General features: G+C 38.6%; 2 protein-coding genes across 5 annotated transcripts; one reads left to right on the top strand and one right to left on the bottom strand.

Annotated features, from left to right (window-relative positions):
• Nucleotides 1-1,929: 1,929 nt before the first annotated feature.
• On the bottom strand, nucleotides 1,930-11,769 carry LOC122085611 (RING finger and transmembrane domain-containing protein 2-like). The gene is made up of 8 exons (XM_042654096.1): nucleotides 10,489-11,769; nucleotides 8,739-8,815; nucleotides 7,289-7,457; nucleotides 5,526-5,614; nucleotides 5,242-5,406; nucleotides 4,999-5,076; nucleotides 4,178-4,281; nucleotides 1,930-2,314 (listed from the first exon to the last, which is right to left on the bottom strand). The coding sequence occupies exons 1-8, from the start codon at nucleotides 11,126-11,128 to the stop codon at nucleotides 2,209-2,211; spliced, it is 1,428 nt and encodes a 475-aa protein (XP_042510030.1). The 5' UTR covers nucleotides 11,129-11,769; the 3' UTR covers nucleotides 1,930-2,208.
• A 4,958-nt stretch (nucleotides 11,770-16,727) lies between these two features.
• LOC122085616 lies at nucleotides 16,728-19,018 on the top strand. 4 transcript variants are annotated; one of them, XM_042654102.1, is made up of 3 exons: nucleotides 16,728-17,007; nucleotides 17,084-17,146; nucleotides 17,268-19,018. In XM_042654102.1, exon 3 carries the CDS (start codon nucleotides 17,959-17,961, stop codon nucleotides 18,925-18,927), a length of 969 nt encoding a protein of 322 aa, XP_042510036.1. In that variant the 5' UTR covers nucleotides 16,728-17,007; nucleotides 17,084-17,146; nucleotides 17,268-17,958; the 3' UTR covers nucleotides 18,928-19,018. The 4 variants fall into 4 exon arrangements, with proteins under 4 accessions (XP_042510036.1, XP_042510038.1, XP_042510034.1 ...); XM_042654104.1 differs by lacking the exon at nucleotides 17,084-17,146; XM_042654100.1 differs by having other exon boundaries at nucleotides 16,728-17,399; nucleotides 17,505-19,018.
• The last annotated feature ends 624 nt before the right edge of the window (nucleotides 19,019-19,642 follow it).

Raw genomic sequence — 19,642 nt, 5'->3', positions numbered from 1 at the left:
TTTTTGGGTTGGGGGGTGGGGAGTGGGAGGGGGGATGCTTATGTGTATTGGCATTTTGAGTGGTTGATTGCAGCTACAACAATAATAAAATACCGTAATTTGGTTGCCTCAAAACCCGCCTCATTGGTCCTACTGTCTTTTCATTCACACATTTCACTTAAATTGTGGCCACGTGGGTAAGGCTCTCTTTGGTTCGATTTCAGTTTCAATTTCTTTGTGTGTTTGTGTTTGGTATGACTTTTGCATTATATTTCAGAGATTGAAATAAATGAAATCAATTCGAATTGAAATCTTGAATGATTTATTTTCAAAATGATTTTAACCAATTCGGCCCTAAACTGTTAATGAACATGTGCTCCTTACCAAAAAAAGGAAATGAACATGTGCTCAAAGCATGGGTAAAATTGTAATTCAAATTAAAACCCGAAAACCTCCATTTTTATATTTTTTTTTTGGACAAAAGAGGAACGGAGAAGAGCTTCGTGCGGCACTACTCCCTTGCCGTGAGCAACTGCCTCCTGCCGCAGTCCCTTCCCCAACCCCACCCTGCCCGCTACCCCCTACCCCCTTTGTGCAACCTCCGCTTTCCCCCCCACCTCAAAAAACAATTCCTGGCCAATGCCTCCTCCCGCAGGCCTTTTCACCCGCACCTCCGCCCATCTGCTTCGTCCAACTACCCCTGCTGCCACCCACTGTGCGCTTCGGGTTAAACTAACAATCCAAAGGTAAGCTCATCCGAATCAGATCTTCTGTTTTTACTCCCCAAATGCTCCAGTTTGCAACTAATTAATTTATCACTTCTTTCTGTCTTGAGCTGAGGAGGTATTGCCACATTGAAGAAATCTTCTGTCTTCTGTAGATGAGGTATTATCACGTAGATGAAAATTTTCTCGGCCTTTATGATTACGAAGGAATTCCAGATTTTGTTATCTCTAGAAAACCCAGAGCCATTAGCTGAAAGCACAGAAGAGAGCTTTTCACCTTGGGATGATGAACTATGCGAGGTGTGTTGGATTAAAAACTTGTAGGAGACAAAAACAAGGAAAATCACAATCGATATTTCTTTACTTGAAATACTAGGGGAGGTTTTAGGCATTATCACCACTAGCCAGTCAGTCTACATTCTCTTGGGCCTGAAGAATTGGTCTTCAGCTTCCAATGTGAGAGGGAGCAGCTGCTGAAATCGTTTAAGCTATTAGTTGAAAGTTTTTGTACATCTACAAGCATAGAGGGTCTCTCTACAACACCACCCAAATTTTTCCCACATGGAATGTGATGTGGCAATTTCCACTGTATGTACGTCTAGATAATAGTATCAATTGATCAAACATCAAAGTCAGAATTATATTCAACTATATGCCCTAGTCCCATCTATGACCATACATCCTCTCTCAATATTTGGAAATTTTCATAGGTTAACTTGAAATTTCAATGTTTTCTTTCATTTTGCAAAACTCCGCTTGAGTTAAAACTTGACATGTGAGTAAGCCACCTTAGGGTTTGATAATCTACAAAATTCCGGGGGTTTAACAGGAGGGGATTCCATAATCTGAAGCTACCTAAAGTGTCTTTAGTACTACAATGAGGGGAATGGGTATACATTAGGGTATGACCTCAGATGAAAAAATAAATATTTGATTTTGAAACTAAAATATGGCATGTGACCTATTTAGATCATTCCCTAGATATCCAGGGTTAAATTTATCACATCACTTACTAAATGTGCCCATAAAGAAGATACCCAATTGACGGTGTCGGAAAACTTATCGCAAATAATAACATTTCCATTTTACATTTTGAGTAATGTTCTGAATTTGGATATCAAAGTAAGATTTGCGAACATTCAGGGCTTGATAGTGGTATTTTCTGAAATAATAAAGTACTTTCATATTTTGCAGTTAAAGGCAATCTTAAATAAATCTGCACAAATACATTGAAGATGATTCTCATTACCACCTAAAACGTATATATAATATATGGCCAAGACGATCCTGTCCATGTAACATAAACCCTCATGATTACAACATATGAACATGAAAACAAGTTGCTCTTCAGCTTCAGAGACACCTTCCAAATGGCAAACCTCTCACGGCAGCCCAAGAAAATGGCAACAGAATAAATTACATTCAGAACCTGCTCTGGACAAGAAAATTGAGCAAAAACAAGATTCAACAGGCTATCAGAAGAAGGTATATATTTTTATATATCTTAGAACAATTGGTAGAAAAGGCTGGTAGATCCATCGCCAAACGATCTGAGGTCTGCTGGTTTAACCAATGCCCTACACAGTGGGCATGTTCGTTCTCTCTCAAACCTGAAAAAATGGTAGTAAATCCTTTCAACACACAAAGGCCACATCCTATTCAACAAAATTTGCATACATTCGCAGCAAGAGTTCGGTTGTTTAAATTGAGAAACAATGTGTTCCCTTCTGAATGAAAATGAGAGTATCAGTTTTATATAAATACCAACATGCACATAATTCAGTATTATGAAATTTTACCCCATAGAAAAATATTTTTGCACCTACAAGTATAACACCTACATACTATAAAGGAATTGCACCAGCTTTACTACTCATGGGCACAAAAATAGAGACCTCCAACACATGTTCATGACTGCAATGAGATACATCACAAAGCAACAGGAAACAAATTTCTGGTTCAACTATTTTCAATTATCAGCACCATTCCAATGAACAGAAGAAAAAAAGACACAAATAGATGCTAAAAGAGGGTAGGAAAAAAAAAACAGCTATGCAGAAGTATCAAATGGAGCATCCATTATTTCAAATTCTCCCAAGTATCAGCAAGGTGACAACTAAATCTGGTCAGGGACAACCTAACCCCTCAAGACTTGATATCATGGTTCAACCACAACTTACAATCAAGTTCTATCAATAAGTTCTGCCAATGGCCCATGGCAGAGCTCCCTAGTAAAGAAACAAGCACTTTGTATCATCATCTAATTGCCCAAGCATTAGGAGTCGGTTAAACAAATTCCATTTCAAGTTCTAGGATGTAGACAGTGTTTCAAGAATCAGAACTGGCCAAGGTTGATCCCAATTCTGGCGATGCCGCTCGTAAAATCTTTGTACAGAAACTAGGGTTAGGACATTAAAACACCGATTCAAGGGCTGATCCAGGCCGATTCCTATCCAATCCGGATCCCGATTCATGTTTTTAATCCCTGGACGCAGAGTATAAAAGGAAAACTAAACTAGATCACAAATGAGAAAGGCCTAAATGACCAGTTGGAACAACCTTTAAAAGATAAAGTGATAATTTAATAACAGAAAAGGGTGGCAGAATTGCTTCACAGAGCATCAATAAGTGGATGAAGGGATGCTCTCATCCCATTGCTCTGGTCAGCCAAACAGACCAAAACCTGATAGCATTCTCAAGTTAGAATTGGGTTTCCCAACACAAATTACATTTGACTGCTAGTAGTTCTCTGTGGTCTGCCCAACCCAAGACAAGGTGCATTTGTCGCTTGCTATTAAGATAGATGTAGACTATTAGAAAATGGTAAGTAGTCTCGACACATTGTGATTGAAGAAACCTAGGCATGGCTTTGCAGTCAGAAGAGGTATGGGACCATAAAACACTCCTCTGGGGATCACCAACTAGGTGTGCACCTGGGAACCCAAATGCACACCTAGGCTGTCATTTTGGCATGGCAACCACCCAGCCATAAATGTTTGTATATGCTCTTTGTTGTATTTGTCTTGATCTTGTGAATACCCCCAAGTACACTGTCACCAAATGCAGTGTACACCCAGAATGTAAAATATTTTACCCATGTTCATAGTTCACAGTTCCCATATACCAGAGCACAAACATATTATCCATATCTATGATACAGCTGAGAATTGCTGATTCCATACATCTCTTTCATACCACCAAATATGAACAAGCACCAGTGTCCAACTTAATGGAGTTCTCAATGATTTTGGGGAGTTCTTTCTAAGCCACTACAAACTTAAATAATTTTCACCAAATCAACAAATTCTCAGTTCACATTCCAATTATCAGACAAGGTTGCAAATGCTCAAACAAAAATAATGCCCAAAACCACACAGATCAAACAAAAGATTCACGAGCAGCAAGTAAAATTAACCATTTATAAAAACCGAAAGCAAATAAAAACAAACTAGAACTGAAGGAAATAAACTGACCACTCTGACACACAGTCTTCACAAAATAAATGTTTACAGCGAAGCAAGATTGGAGCATGCATCTTCTCCTGGCAAATAGCACACAGATCACCAGCTGCATTTACCTGCATTATATCACTAGAAACTTAGAATGATAGTAAAGAAAAATTATATAGCTAATATATATAAAGGTTAGGAGTTACATATACTCATGTCTTTCTAATGATATCCATGAAACATGAATTTACACTATCCCAAAGTGAATCATTTTTTATTCCAACACACAAACCAGAACCATTAGGTCAAAGAAGACTCCATTTGATGATCATATAAATTAAGGATAAAGTTCTTCGTTTCATTCAAGTTCCTATTCATATTAAACAGCCAATAAGAAAAAAATAAAAGCTAGAGATAGAAATTGTTAAAACTACAATCTCGAAAATCCGTTCTACGAACTATGCTTTTTGTTCAAAGGAATCTTGTAGGTAACATAAGAAAACCAAAGATACTTCAATTAGGATGTCAAGCTTCGGGTATCTATATTATTCCCCTTTTCCTCCTGAGCAATCAGTTATTCTCATTCTGACCAATTACTTCCTCCTTGCTTTATCAACACACATATAGCTGCAATGAATTTAACAGACCAAAATTACCTAAGAACTAGAAATTACCGACTCAACCCCTTTTTTGTTTTCTGGCCTATACATAATTTTGTATGACATAAGTGAAACAGATGGTATGAACATAATGGATGGGAATAATCAGATAATCAATTTGAAAATTGCTTAAACTTCAGCGACACTAAATCTAAATCCCGAAGTAATGGACCTTTTTACTCCTACCTGTTCTGATGTAGCATAAGAACCATAATGGACCTCTTTACGAGACAATGCCTTGAGAGCAGCAAAGAATGATTGGACCTAAGCATCAGATACAAAGAAAAGTTTAAAGGGCAACATATATTAAAACTCCACTTTAAGCAGTTTCCTGAGGATAAAAATGCAGGCAAATAAAGGAACCGAGATGAACAAAAATAATTATAATTGGTCATGGACACAAAATATTGTGGTTATGGGAATCCATACCTTCTCAACAACTGATGTAAGCTTAAAAGTTAGGTACAACCCTGTAGTTAGTGATGAAAAAAGGCTGCCATATTCCTTGTTCAAGAAAAACCGATACCAGACAGGCGTTGGTAACAAAGCACGATAGAGCAGCAGAAGATACTCAACTAGAGTTAGCATTTGACCCTGGATAAGACAAGCAAGGTTTAAACAAACCCTTAGGCACTATTTAAGATATAAAATGGAGATAATTGTCTATTAAACGGTGATTTCACATACTTAATACTCTCTAAGAAAAGCCTTACCTGCTTACGATAATTTCGGCCTCTATTGTTTTTGTAATACATCAGTAGAATACACTTCAAAACCATAGCTGCCTGCCGCACCATTGTATCTGAAAAATAAACCAATTCAGAATTGATGCTCCAAAGGCATCTATATGCTTTTATATCTACAGAAATGGTAAAACTAATCCATACATGAACGAAATAAAAACAAGAACCTCAAAGAACAAAAGAAAATGCAACAACAACACATTGTCCTAAAACAATAAAATTGTTCAAGGAAATACACCTGTAAAGAAGAACTTCCCACAGGTTTTTTTTTTGGTTGGAAAGAGGGGGGGGGGTGTTAGGGATATGGATAAGTTTTGTGTGGGCCTCCAAAGACTCTGAAGCCCATCAAAATAGAAAAGTCTATCATATGCATGCAACATAGAACTGAGGGATCAAAAGCCCACGCATGATGTGAGGCATAATTGTTTGATCGGAAAATAAAGTGAAAGGGCTGGATAGTGTGAATTGTTGTGAAAAGAAGGTATCACAGGCTCACAACTACATGAAATTTCCTTTCAACCAAACGGGGGAAGAGACTACATGGAATTCTATTGATCTATTCCCCACCCTCCCCCCCCCCCCCAAAAAAAAAAAAAAAAAACATTTCATCTTCTTCTGTCCTGCCTTATTATATCTATGTAACTTACCTTCAATAAAGACAAAGAAAAAACTCCATACAATTTACCAAGATCAGAAATGGTTTTAAGGATCTTGTAACCTAACTTCTGCTGGACAGAATCCAACTTCATCCTTTGAATCATATTTTTCTCAAAAAGACAACTTAAACTGTTCTATGAACCATCAGAAACAAGCTATTTCCTGCTTACAAGAGAAGCCCCAGGTTCAAAGCAAAATAACACAAAGCAATAAACAAATCTGTGGATTTTAGGATGGCAATTTTTGGGGCAGCCACAAAGCCAGTTGTCAAATCTTTCCTGCATCCGGGGCCAATAATGAGCTCACCAAAAGCCTTCGTCTTCCTCCAATTATATATGTCTGTATAGACATCTTATTTATAATGCTTACAAGCACAAGCAATATAAACCAAAGTTGTCATCTCAAACATGAATTTAATTCTCAAGATACCAAACTGAAGGAAACTTGAAGTTCAGCACTGCATAACATAAAGACCAAAGGCCTTGAAAATTTCCGTATCAATATATTGACCATATAATCCCTAGGCAGGTTGCTTAAGATTAACTGCAATGACTACTTCCATTATTTATTACATCAGGGCTTTACGGACAGTGGACAAGGCAGTGCTACTGCCAGAATTGCCAGGCAGTTGCTGTCTCGGACTCTCGGGTCAAATTTGTCTTATTCTTTCAGAGATTTGAATACTCAAATGACCATCCACTCCAATCTCAACAACAGCTGGACCACTTAGACCATTCAATTGGACTGGAACCCAAAGAAAATGTGCGTATTCAATTAAAAACATAAGCACAGAACGTATATGGAGAAAGATTTGAACCACGAAGCTATATTTGACCATTAATGCCTTTACACCACAGGATTTGTGCTTGTAATAATATGGAAGTCATATATAACTGGAGTTTTTAGTCTAATTTTTCAACCAGCAAAACTGCTTGGACCACAGTCGAAACAATCACTGGGCCTGAAGGGTTAAACAGCTACTAATTTTCTAAAGACACTGATTACCTAATAATTATAAATCACAACCTTCTGAAAGATATTTGAAGACATAATCTAAGGAAAAATCAAGTCCATACCGTTCACCATTATTATAAATATAGCGTGCCAGAAAGGTGGTATTGCTTTTGGAGGAAGCATGACCAATGGGTACAGAAGATCATCATTTCGATACCACCAGTAAACACCAGCCACGTGAAGCATGAAAATGATAGTGATGCCAATAAGGACAGAAATTTTTCGCTCTCCCTGAAAAAACCAAAAATAGGAATAAAAAGAACAGCAATGCAAATCCTACGAGCAAAGTTCAAAGCCAAAGGGGACCACTCACCACTATAAATCATAGTCATAGAATATGTGAAATGGAACTTCTTATATGACCATACCGACAAAAAAAAAAAAATGTGTAACCAGTGCACAAGGCTCCCGCAACTGCAAGGTCTGGGGAGGGTCATAATGTACGCGACCTTACCCCCGCTTCGCGGAGAGGCTGTTTCCAGGCTCGAACCCATGACCACTAGGTCGCAATGGAGCAACCTTACCATTGCGCCGACATCCGCAACAAAAATAAGTTTTTGTAATGGGAAAATACTTGATCATACAAGATCTCAGGAAAATCAAACAGTAAACAGCAGTAAAAAGGAGTTAACCAACACCTCTATCTGATGGCTGCTAACATGTAAACAGAGGCACTGCATTGAATTAATTTTGTAATTTAGTGATACGATGATATATTAGAAGATCCGTACCTACAGTAATAAATAATTAAGGGGGGAATAGGAACATGTCAGATGGATGTGGGTATGGCATTGGAGACTGAAACATACAATGGGTAACAATTAACAAATAAAAAAAAAATGGGGTTCCGGGTCTTGGGCTGAGGTATACAGTTTTTTAATGTTTTTAAATTCATTAACTTTTCAATTACAAAATAATTATACAAGTCACCACTAAGAGAAAATCAAATATAAAATCAACTAGGCCCCCAAATCACGGTTTAATCTAGGTCTAGGGCTATTTCTTAGACCATTATATCACCTAAGTTCGAAAATTAAGGTTTCCAGTTATCACCCTAGCTTAAACATAGCATTATATAAATTTCCTACAAGAGATATTATCCTGGCAAGGGATTGAATAATCAGGGTCTTTAACACATGTCTTGATGCAACCCTGGGTCACAAAGCCTCAATTTTGGGTCGCTATGGGTCCACTCAAGTGCTAAACAGCTCAACATGTAAAAGGTAATGGAAATTCTGTACTTTTCGAGACAAATCAAGCGCTTAAGAGTAAGGTAACAGAATATGGGACAAACCAGGAATTATTCTAAAGGAAAGAGAACAATCTGGAAATTAACATTGGTATGGATTAAAATAGAAGAGAATTTAAAAGGCAAAGTCTTTTAGTAATTCTGAAAAGTTAGGCCTTAAATGTAAAATATAAAAGTAACATGGAAGGAAAGAGGCAGTATAGAAAAAGAGATGAGAATAATTATTCGAATAAAAGAAGAAAAAAAACACATATATACAACACCTTTAGTGCTGTCTGCTTTCTTAGAATGTCGTTGGACTTATACATTACAGCAGCAATCCAGATTGTGACAAAGAAACCTGCAAATTCTCCCAGAAAGGAAAATGTTACCAACAGGAAATAAACAGCATTAGGTAAAATAGAGGCGGTAAAAGGGCTAACATCCTAAATGATCAGGAGCACCAAAAATGCATATAACAAAACATAGCTGCATAATTAGCAAGGAAACTTCAAAATGTGCTAGAGGAATCACCATCCTCCCTGATCCAATGCTATTTCAGCCTAAGAAGCAAAATACATGGACAAAACGACCAAAAAAATTAATTTGTGCCCATTAAGAAATCAACAACATAACATAGTCCAAGATAATATTGAACCAAAGAAGCATAATACATTGACAAAAAGATCCAAATAAATTAATTTGTGCCCATTAAGAAAACAACATAACACAGTCCTGGGGTGGGATAGCTAGAAACGGCATATATATAATTTAGATGGTTGGCTGCTCAAACTTCACTATGCTAAATGGGGTGGCAAAGGAAATAAAAATAAACTCGATTCACTAGATGAATTTATATAGCCATCTTAAAATAACACATAAATGACGCTAACATTCTTTCCTTTAGAGACAAACCCTTCACTACATCTTTCATTAAGTCAATCTAATCCCCAAGTTCCATTACTTCGAATTTTAGAAGCAGTAGCATAGGAAATCCAGCGCACCCTGGGATGGTTTCTTTTGGAAGACCTTGTAGGGTGGATTTCCATACAGCAGAGATAAAAGTACTAGTTTCAAGGCCGACCATATGTGCAACACAGGTATGGACTCATCTAGAGTTGGAAGGAAAACCAGCATCAGTAGATAACTGGACAACTCAAAAAAAGGGAGGCTTGCACACATTATCTGGGAAGTGAGATCATGTAAAAAGCAAACAACGTGTTCATATGGTGACCTTGATCAAGCACCTACTTAGCAGATGCTTTAACGAGAGATGGAGTGAAGAGAGATTTTATACATTGGACCTTACTATGGGTTGATATGAAGACAGTTTTTGAGAGACAGTGGGCCATAATAATGCAGATTATTTCTTTCGTGCGTAATTTGTTATGTTTCTTAAACAATTTCTGCCTCGGCCAAGTGCCTGATAAACTACTTTCTGAATCCATTAATTAAAAAAAGAATCTTCAGAGAAACAGGTGCGCCAAAAACCAACAGTTCTCTCGCAAAAGACTTATATCCTGTCCACTTACTACAACATATTTAAACAGTGAATGAGAGAAAAAATTAAACGGTCACACCAAGGTGGATTTAGTCCTAACTGATGCCTTCTACTCTACTATTCATATAACTGACCAGATAGATGGATTATAACTTCTAAGCTACTGCATTCAGGGTGTCAATTAGAAAGGAGATGAGGACAAAAACAAAATAAAGGAAATAAATACTTCAACCTCTGGCTTATTTGCTCTAATAAATCCTCAGCAAGGGAGCATAGAAGCACCAGAAATTATCATAAAGAATTAGCTTTTACTCTATTAGTTCAACATATACTTTTGTAGCAAGGTGTCAATCAGGACGAAAAAAATTAGAATATCAACAATTTAGAAGTTTCCCACCAAGGCAATGACACTCTTTCGCAACATTGAAAACACGTAAGGGGATGACCATAGACATATGATTCTGCCTATACATCCAGATACAGGAGCATCACAATGATAACAATATTTCAAAAGAATAATTGGGGGTAAATACCTTGCAAATGCTGCCGAATAAATACAACCAACAGAAGCAAAGAGAAGGGAAGAATCTGTTCAATCCACCTTGCAACCCGCTGAATATCGTATCTCTGGTAAGAAGTGTCCCTGTTGTTACCTCCCACAACACTCCCTGCCTCACCATCAGAGCCCCCATTACCCGAATTGACAGCCGAAGTGGACGAAGAAAGGCCCTCCGCAGCCCCATCTTCCATGGCAGCATCTCCCTGACGATCTGATGCAGCTGCTACGGGTGAGACCATCTGGTCAGCAGACACACCGGTGTCACAAGAATTTCCCTCTCTCCCAACTGCTGACGAAGTTGGGAGGCTGTTTCCCAACCGAACATGCTCTTGTTCTCCGGCAGCGATTATCCTAATGGAAACCTCCCCGCCGCTGCCGCCTGTAGCAGGATCATCCAACCGGTCTCTGAAACCAGAATTAACACCTCCATTGATTAAGCCCTCTGTTTCCTGATGATTTGACCGAGTACGAAAAATACCAGAATATTCCAACAAAGCCGTCAGAGGTGCCTGGATGAAATTCGAAGCAGAGAACTGCATTCCATATCTTCTCGAATTACTACTGCTGCTCGAAGAATTCCTGTAAAGGTCTGAACTGCTCCCGGAAGTCTCCATCCCTTCGGAACACAAACCCTCACCTCGATCGTCGATTAAAGTCTTCAAGATTAGAATTAGAAGAATGGCCGTATTCTAACTAGGTTAAAAAAAAAAACCAACGGATTTCCCCCTTTTTTTCTTCTAGTGAGTATGATCGGCAGGAAGCCAAACGATGATCAGATACTAATCCATGAAAACAAATGAGACGAAACTTCTTCGTCAACGACTTTAATTTAAAACCTAGAAGGGCTTCGCCCACGAGATCCTTAAAAGGAAAATCTCAAGATTGCCTCAAAGAAAGAGAGAGAGAAGAATAGACAATAAGGAAGGAGTCAGGAGACGTATGGAATGAATTCGTCAAAAACCTGATGAGATCAAGAAATGCAGATGGAAATATTCTTTCTTCAATCGATGGGAAACCTTTATTAGAGGTTTCAGAAATTCGGAATGAATAAGAAGATTCGATACTGCTTCTCTCTCTCTCTCTCTCTCCCTCTCCGAGTCTTGACTTGATCCTCTCGCTCTTTGAATCGCTAGCCTCCTCTCCGCAAATTTGCTTTCTGATGGAGAAAATAATAAAAAGCTTCGATATCTACGGTCTCTCTCTCTCTCTCTCTCTCTCTCTGTGACTCTGACCTTTTCGTTCTTTCTCTCTCTCAAAGAATTAAATCACAAAATCATTATTCCATCCCATCGTATTATACTTCACCTTTATAAAGTATAATTGGGTCCCACACGTATAAGGCATATATGAATGGCGCTCATATTTTATGCGAGGGCCAAACGCATGATTTAAGAGCCGGCCATGGAAGACAGCTATAAATAAGGCGAACCTGACCGTTGGGTTGGCACTTTTAATTTTTGGCAGGATCTAACGGTGTCAAACAATTTGTTTGGTCCGGTTTCAATTGGTTTTTTGATCCATCGATTTAATCCGGTTTTAGGCCACTGACGAGTTTGATCTACAAAAGCCAACCGAAACCGATATTGGTTCAATCGCTTTCATTAAGCTGTTCCTCATCGATTCTAGGTGGGGAAATGCTACCATGTAGTGTGGCCCAAGCACATCAGCACGGAGTTAATGAGAGCACAAGCAAAATAATCAAATTGGGTGGGTTTTATATTTTATAGGGATGAGGTTGTCATTTTATCCCCTAGGCAACCTGGTATGAATCTTTTTTCTATTGGTTTATTATTGGTATTACTTGAAATTCAAATATAAAAAACCAACAAAACAATTGTTAATTTTTTTATCAAGTTTTTTTTTGTTGGTAAAATTTTATTTCACCCATAGAGGACAGTTGACCGATTATCCTAAGTTTCACAAACCCTTATAAGATTTTAGTATGTTTCTAAAATACCCTTTCGATGCCTTCTCTCACTCATCCATGCTCATTGTGGGTCTAAGAAAAACTTCTTTCTTTCTTTTTTCTTTTTTTTTTTTTTTGGGGGGGGTGGGGGGGAGGGGAGGGGAGGGTGGAGGAGGGTGGGGTTCCTTTTTTGGTCTTTTTAACAGTTTCTAAAGACCAAAACCACTACCAAACTAATAAGGGATTCATTCAATCGGTTATGATTCGATCTAATCGATTTAATAGTTTCAATTGATTTGGTTCGGTTTCATATTTGACATCCCCTTTCAAACCAAAATCTGGACCATGAGTGGCACGGACAAAAACCAGTGCTCAGCGCGAGATCATCTATCCCCGGAACTAGTTCGGCCCAAGCCAATACCAAGCTGGAAAATTCAATCGTAGCACCAGCCCATCAAGGCTCAGCCCAACTGGACCAGACCTAAAAAGCCCATCTATAAAAAGTCAATATATATTATTAATCATATCATGGATTAGATGGAGATGCAGATGGGGTGGGGTTCAAACCTTGGATTGAAATACAGTGATTCAGTAGAGACAATCCTGACGAGGCCTCAACCCTAACCCAGCCCAACCTAACCCTCACGTTTTTAACTCAAACCCAGTCCAAGCTGGAAAAATAGAAGTTGGCCATGGTCCGGCTCACGTTGTTGGGCCCAAGATGCAGTCATAGTCCTTCAGACCAACCATTAGCTACAACATGTAAATATCTCAGCTAAATTTTAACCCTTGTATTCAGCAACGCCACAAACTCAGAAAACAAGCCCATGCCCAATTATGGGTTAATCTTGGGTTGGACAAATTAATTCCCAATGTTGGGCTCAAGCTTATATGCCATTGGCCGGCCCACCCGTAAATACAAACGTCTACAACACCAAATGAATAAATCTATAAACATTTTTGTTAGGACAAAGTTTTCCAATTACCAAACGGTGAAGGAAGAGAGTGTCTTGATGTGACCCTCTCTTTCTCTTTTTGTATATGTTGTTGATCGATCACAGGGTAAATTAATGTCCATTCACTGTGGCCTCAGGAAAATTAGGCTTTTTTTTTTTTTTTTTCTTGGGAAAAGACTTATGTGGATTACATCTCACGCCCCCTCATAAAAATACAGGTCCTGCACATCTCTCCTCCATTGAATACCCACTTTCAATTGTTTGGTTCGGAAACCTCCCCTCCTATTGGCTTGAAATTGCAAATGAGTGTCATAGTAAACTCTCCCCCTTATTTATAGAGTATAATTATGTCTTCATATATTATTTTCCTACAGCCAAAAAACATGTAATAAATTCCCTATTTCCTTCAAGTAAAATGCAATCATTCAATAAACATTAAAAAAAATAATAATAAATAAATAATAGGGGTGAGGGTTCCGTTCGATGCTAATGTGTAACTTTCGGGCATTAGAGTGGGGTGAAAACCCTGTAAATAAAGGGAGGAGATATTTAAGATATTTTAAGGGGATGCTACATTGCTACAATATGGGTGGGGAGGAGGATGCATGTGTGCAATTTTGTTCTTGAGTTGCCATTGTGCAAATCTTTTTCTTATGAAAAGAAAAAGTCTTCCATGTGCCTGTTTTAAAGGTGTCAATCAGCCAGTTTGGTCCAGTTTCAATGTAAGAATGAGTGTCCAAATCATGAACCACTGACATTGCTTCGGTTTTGGTTTGATTTTGGTTTTTAATTGATTGTTTTTATTGCTTGATTATGGCTTCTCTTATCAATTTGGTTGCGGTTTATCATATAAATTTATTTGAAGTATTTAGAAAAAAAAAACATGTGTTCTTTTATGAATTTCAAGCTGGTATCGGGTTATATCAATTGCGATATGATTTTAAGTTTGCTACGATGTCTTATCGGTTTTGATGCAGTCTAATTTTATTTCAATCTCACAAAACCCAATCCTAAATGATCCACTAAGCTCATATTGGTTTTGATTTCATCGGTTTTATGTTAAGTCTTGACACCATTTTAACTTGTTTAGTGGTACTTGTTATCAGAAGTAACAACTAGAATAAGTCAAAGTTTTTTGTGATCGTCCCTTGATTGCATATCTAGGTTAGCCACATGGAAGGATGATGTGGCAAATCCACCTATCAAAAAATCTAGCTAAATTGTCTAAATTGGTCATGTGTATAACTACCTCCTTAATACTATGCCCATGTTAAACATGTGATTATATTTTTAGCTAAAACCATGGGAGATGATATGTATGCCAAGGTACCAACCGACTCACAATTATCTTATATTCATTATATAAATTGCATTCTATATCATTATCCCTCTATTTTATCTAATACTAGGGTTGGGGAAAACAGGATCATTAGAAGTGATGCAGTACTACGGTCACTGATTAGTACTTTTTTTTTTTTCCTATTTCCTATGGGTGCCGTTCGGGATATGGGTATCAATACTTACCTATCATAGGATTAGGAATTGTTGTTTGGAAATATAAGCTGGCATGCCAAATATGTTTATGGGAAAAGTTAGTATATTTTAACCCCAATCTATTTATGGGAAAAGTTTATTTAAGCATTGGCATTCGTGTGTGTGGATCTCTTCTCATCTTCATATGAAATGACTTCATTGTCCTTTTATGTATGACATTGTTTTGTCGCATCTAATTAGTATCAGAGTTAGAGAACTTAACTTTCTTTTATTATTATAAATTTGAGGAGTTAGTGTTTTCTGTCAAAGAACAATTGTTGTACCTTGACATATGGGTATGCATCCCGAGAAAGGGGATGTAGGTCTTTATGTCCCATGGATTTGTAGTGTAAGGGCCGCTCTCGAACAAAAAATTTTGTCGCAAATATTGGAGAGGGTTTTTTAAGCAAGTATAATATAAAACATAAGGGGTGTCAAAGTTATGCTTTAGTTAGAAAGTAAGGGTGCACATGTGTTGTCCTCGTTTCTCCTTTTTCGAAAAGACTCTAAAAACCCTATTATTGTACATTCTCAACCTTCTCTTAAAGAATAGGTACAAAATAAGAAAATGAACTCTTCCTAATCACACGGTCCTTGTGCCCAAATACAAAATGTGGTAAAATGACATCCCACCCCTATGAAACCACCCTATGATACTCACATGTGTCATTTCATTGACCCCACAACAGAGAAAAAGTTTGAACTGGCCTTACATTGGACCTACTTAATTCTTAGGCTCACATAAAATTTAATCTGCAGTTGTACTGGAATTCTTGATTTTTATTTCAATCTTATTGACCTTTTTTTTTTCCTGGGCTCTATGTTTCTTTCCTTTTTATTTTCAGAAATTTAATTTTCATTAAATTTTGAGAGAAAAATTCTTACATGCCCTACCATGCTGATAAATGATGTTCTATTATAAACAGTGGATGAAGAAATCATCATCTTGGTTAGCTAAATATCAAATTTTAGATTCTAATTCAATCAAATAACCTTCCATATATTGTCATGCATTCCATGAATGTCTATGAGAGGGCAGACCTCACACAACAATATGGTTGCTCCATCATAGTTAGTGAAGTAGGTTTGAGTAAAAAACCAGCCTCTCTGCAAACCGGGGATAAGACAACTGGCTATGTACATTAAGACCCTCTCTAGACCCCATAGTGGCGGGAACCTCGTGCACTGAATACCTTTTTTTTTTTTTTTTTTTTTTTCCATGAATTTTTATGCATGCCTAGATACATTAGACATGTGACCATGAACAAAGGGTACCTATGGGTCTATCTATCTCTAAAAGTTGAGCTCATATGATCTTCCATACGGTAGTTGTTGAGTTTTAAAATGGATGAGTAGGAAATGTTCCTATAAGCTCCTATAATTTTCTCTAGGGAGCGGGATTGCCACTAGGTTGCGGAGCCCCTTCACCAGCACCAAGGCCAATGAAAGTGTACACAGAGACATCAAACAATGGTAGGATTTTTAATTTTACAAGAGCACGACAGCTCTTTTGCCCTTCCTGTGTGTGGGTGCAGTCACCATGCAGCCTGGCAGTGTTCTTTTCCACTCTTTTTTTTTATTAATTGCTTGCTTAACACCAATGGAAAACAAAGGGAGGACAAAGAGTAGAGGCCCAGTTTTGATCGCCCAAGCCCAGCCCATCCCTTTTGTATCATGTTTCATCGATGGGGATACTTTCATCAATTTAGATAATGCTGAGGTTTTATCGTCAATACGTGGAGTACCGTGTGGGCCAGTGGGCCGTGGGGAGTGTTTACTTAGCTGTAAATCGTTCCCTCTTTCTTATTTCTTTTCTCTACCTTCAATTGTTCTTCTGAGATTTTTATTCTTTCAAGAATTACTACTCTCTCTCTGTCTGTCTGTCTCTCTGGCTTCGAGTCTCCATTCTTGTGGTTCTTCTGAAATTTGTTACTTCGGATTCTCTCTTCTTTTAGAGGTATTCGTTTTCAAGATTCTCTACATCGATCGCTTCATCACCGGTAGCTGCCAATCTGTCTGCGAAATTTTTGGTGATAAAGAGTTCTTCAGGAAGCATCTCACATTATGGCTATGGAGCTTCCTGTGCTACGCGATGCGGGTTAGTTAGGGTTTATGCTTCTCTTCGTCTCCACTGATTGAATTTTCTGTAAATTTAGAAACGAAATTCTCTGCAGATTTTTAGCATTTCCAGTGGCTCTTTCTTGCATTGGAATATTTTCTTGAAGCAATCAAAGAAGGTATTGCAAGGAATATCGCAAGTTTTTAGGGTTTTCGGCATGTTCTGGTGTGCTATTTAGCTTGTTTTGCTCAAGAAATGGCAAGTTTTCGGGAGGATTTAGAGGTTCCTTATTTGTTCAGATGAGTGATTTGGAGGATTCCGTTCAAGAAAAGCCGAAGACTGCTGCCATTGCCAAGGACTGAGTTTCAGTAGAGCTGTTTAGTGTTACTGCGACTCGTGTTAAATTTGGTTACTCCTTCCTCCATTATCAGGTATTTTGTCTGAATTACTTTTCTGGTTTTCTTCTCTCGTATATTGTTCGACGATCTTGTCCAAGAGAACTGAAGATCTACTACTGCAATTGGACGAGAGCTCAGATAACGAAGTCGGTCTTCCCAACTGTTTGAAGAATTCTTGAATCATCCACAGCTGCTTCGTATTCTCATTTTCCAAAATTTTCGTTCCAGTGAGAAGTGCTGAAAGAGTCTGGATTTTGTCTGGACTGATATAGCTGGGCTGCTTTTTTGTATATCCTCTGTGAGCCTCTTTACAAAGATTCTCTAAGGGGGAAAAAGGATCGAAGACGTAAGTCTGTAACGGTTCAAAGCTTCAAAGTCGCTTTATTATCCAGGGAGATGTATCTTTAGCTTACGGAGGATCGTTGGTTTCATTATTGATATTGTTCTTCTTTGCTCTGGTTCAGAGGAGAACGCATTCTTGCTGTGTTCGTCTGACTTGAGGCATCTGCAGCGGTTCTTCTCGGTTCTCTGCATTCTTGAAGTGTGATTGTGTGGTTTTAGTTTTGATTACTAAAATAATTAGGAAGCATTGATGGGGCTTCTTGGAAGTCTCGCAATGCTTCTCTCGGTTCTCTGCATCCTGTGCTTGCCGGGACTTAGAGCTGAATCGCATGGAGCTTCAATCGACCTTGCAAGAGCAAGATCGCTGGATGTACTTCTTCAAGACTATGCTTACCGAGCTTTCAATAGACCCCGAACCGGCATCGCCTATGATGGAAAGGTCCCCTCGAATTTGACTGGAATTACTATTTCTGCGATGAGGCTCAGGCGTGGTAGCTTAAGAAGAAGAGGTGTTAATGCCTACAAGGAATTTGACATTCCCACTGGAGTTGTAGTTGAACCATATGTGGAGAGGCTTGTTCTGGTATACCAGAACCTTGGAAATTGGTCGGCGGTCTACTATCCACTTCCCGGTTACAGCTACTTAGCTCCTGTTGTGGGTCTTCTCAGCTACGATGCTTCCAATTTATCTGCAACGAATCTGCCAGAATTGGGTCTTACAGCGACCGGTCCGCCCATTTCAATCAGTTTCTCTGGTGTGAGATCGGTTCCAGGTGGGTCAACTGCAAGATGCGTTATGTTTGATCTACAGGGGATGACGATATTTAGCAATGTCTCTTTTGGTAATGTCTGTTCTTCAATTGAACAAGGCCATTTCGGCATTGTGATCGAGTCTACTGCGCCTTCTCCTGCTCCTGTGCTACCGCCACCACCGTCACCGACGCCAGCGCCGTCTTCTTCGAAGAGTGGTCAGAAGAATGACAATAAAAAGTGGTGGAAGATTGTAGGGTCTTCGTTTGGTTCGCTGATAGTGTTATCTCTGTTGCTGATGCTGGTACTATGGGTTCAGAAATACATGCAGCGTAAAGACTTGGAAGAGATGGAGAATATTTCGGAGTTTGAAGAAGCGCTACAGATATGCAGAATAGGGGCGACATTTGCTCCCATGGCGAGGAGTACCCGAACACCACCGGTGCTGGAGAGCGAAATTGTGCCTTAGGTTTTCGCCATTTTGTACTATACTGAAAAGTCTTAGTGTCTTACCACCATTCATATTCACTTCAAACTCAATTCATGAATTTGTGCAGAGATATACTTCTTCTTTGATTCATTCTTGGCCTCTTTAGGAGGAGGAGGGGGAGGGGGAGGGGGAGGGGCGAAGGGGGTTTGTCTCTGTTTCCGACCATTTTTTTTCTCCATTTCTACTGCTACAAGTTGGTTTGGTATTGATCCAGAGTTCCAGACCCCAACCCCATATAACTTGTTAATCATTTGGAATTGGGTCTAGTTGTTTACTCTTGAAAAATCATAAGGAGAAAAAAGTGTAAATCTAAGAGTTCATGATTGATGAAATGGGCTTTTTCTTTTCATTTCATTGATGTTGTTCTCTCTCTCTCTCTCTCTCTCTCTCTCTCCTCTCTCTGGTTGCATGAGCAGGGTTTCAAGGGAGGGACGGTTCGGCCTGGCTAATGCTAACTGGAAAGCTGCAATGTTGTATGGAAGTATGGAATAATGATGGTCCTCCAAGTGAGTAATCTTTAAGGCATTGACTAACCCTGGCTTTACATTAAGAAGACATAGCAGGGTCTGTGGACTGTCGTTTACACCATTTGCTAACTTGAGGAAAGGGGTTTGTACCATCTGAACAACCCACATGGCTTCTTGGGCATTTTTGTTGTGGAAATGTTTTCTTTGTTTCAGACTTTCTAGTGATT

This window comes from Macadamia integrifolia, chromosome 8 (genome assembly GCF_013358625.1).
Source record: "Macadamia integrifolia cultivar HAES 741 chromosome 8, SCU_Mint_v3, whole genome shotgun sequence".
Classification (NCBI taxonomy): Eukaryota; Viridiplantae; Streptophyta; class Magnoliopsida; order Proteales; family Proteaceae; genus Macadamia; species Macadamia integrifolia.
The sequence above is the reverse complement of the archived record's forward strand: the minus strand, read 5'-3'. Positions and strand labels throughout refer to the sequence as shown.

Excerpts from the sequence above, each read along its gene's own strand:
- LOC122085611 (XM_042654096.1), bottom strand. The coding sequence starts at position 11,128 with ATGGAGACTTCCGGGAGCAGTTCAGACCTTTACAGGAATTCTTCGAGC. Across the intron at positions 5,407-5,525 it reads GCCGAAATTATCGTAAGCAG|GGTCAAATGCTAACTCTAGT; the intron begins GTAAGGCTTTTC and ends TGTCTTATCCAG. Across the intron at positions 5,077-5,241 it reads TTACATCAGTTGTTGAGAAG|GTCCAATCATTCTTTGCTGC; the intron begins GTATGGATTCCC and ends TCTGATGCTTAG.
- LOC122085616 (XM_042654104.1), top strand. The coding sequence starts at position 17,959 with ATGGGGCTTCTTGGAAGTCTCGCAATGCTTCTCTCGGTTCTCTGCATC.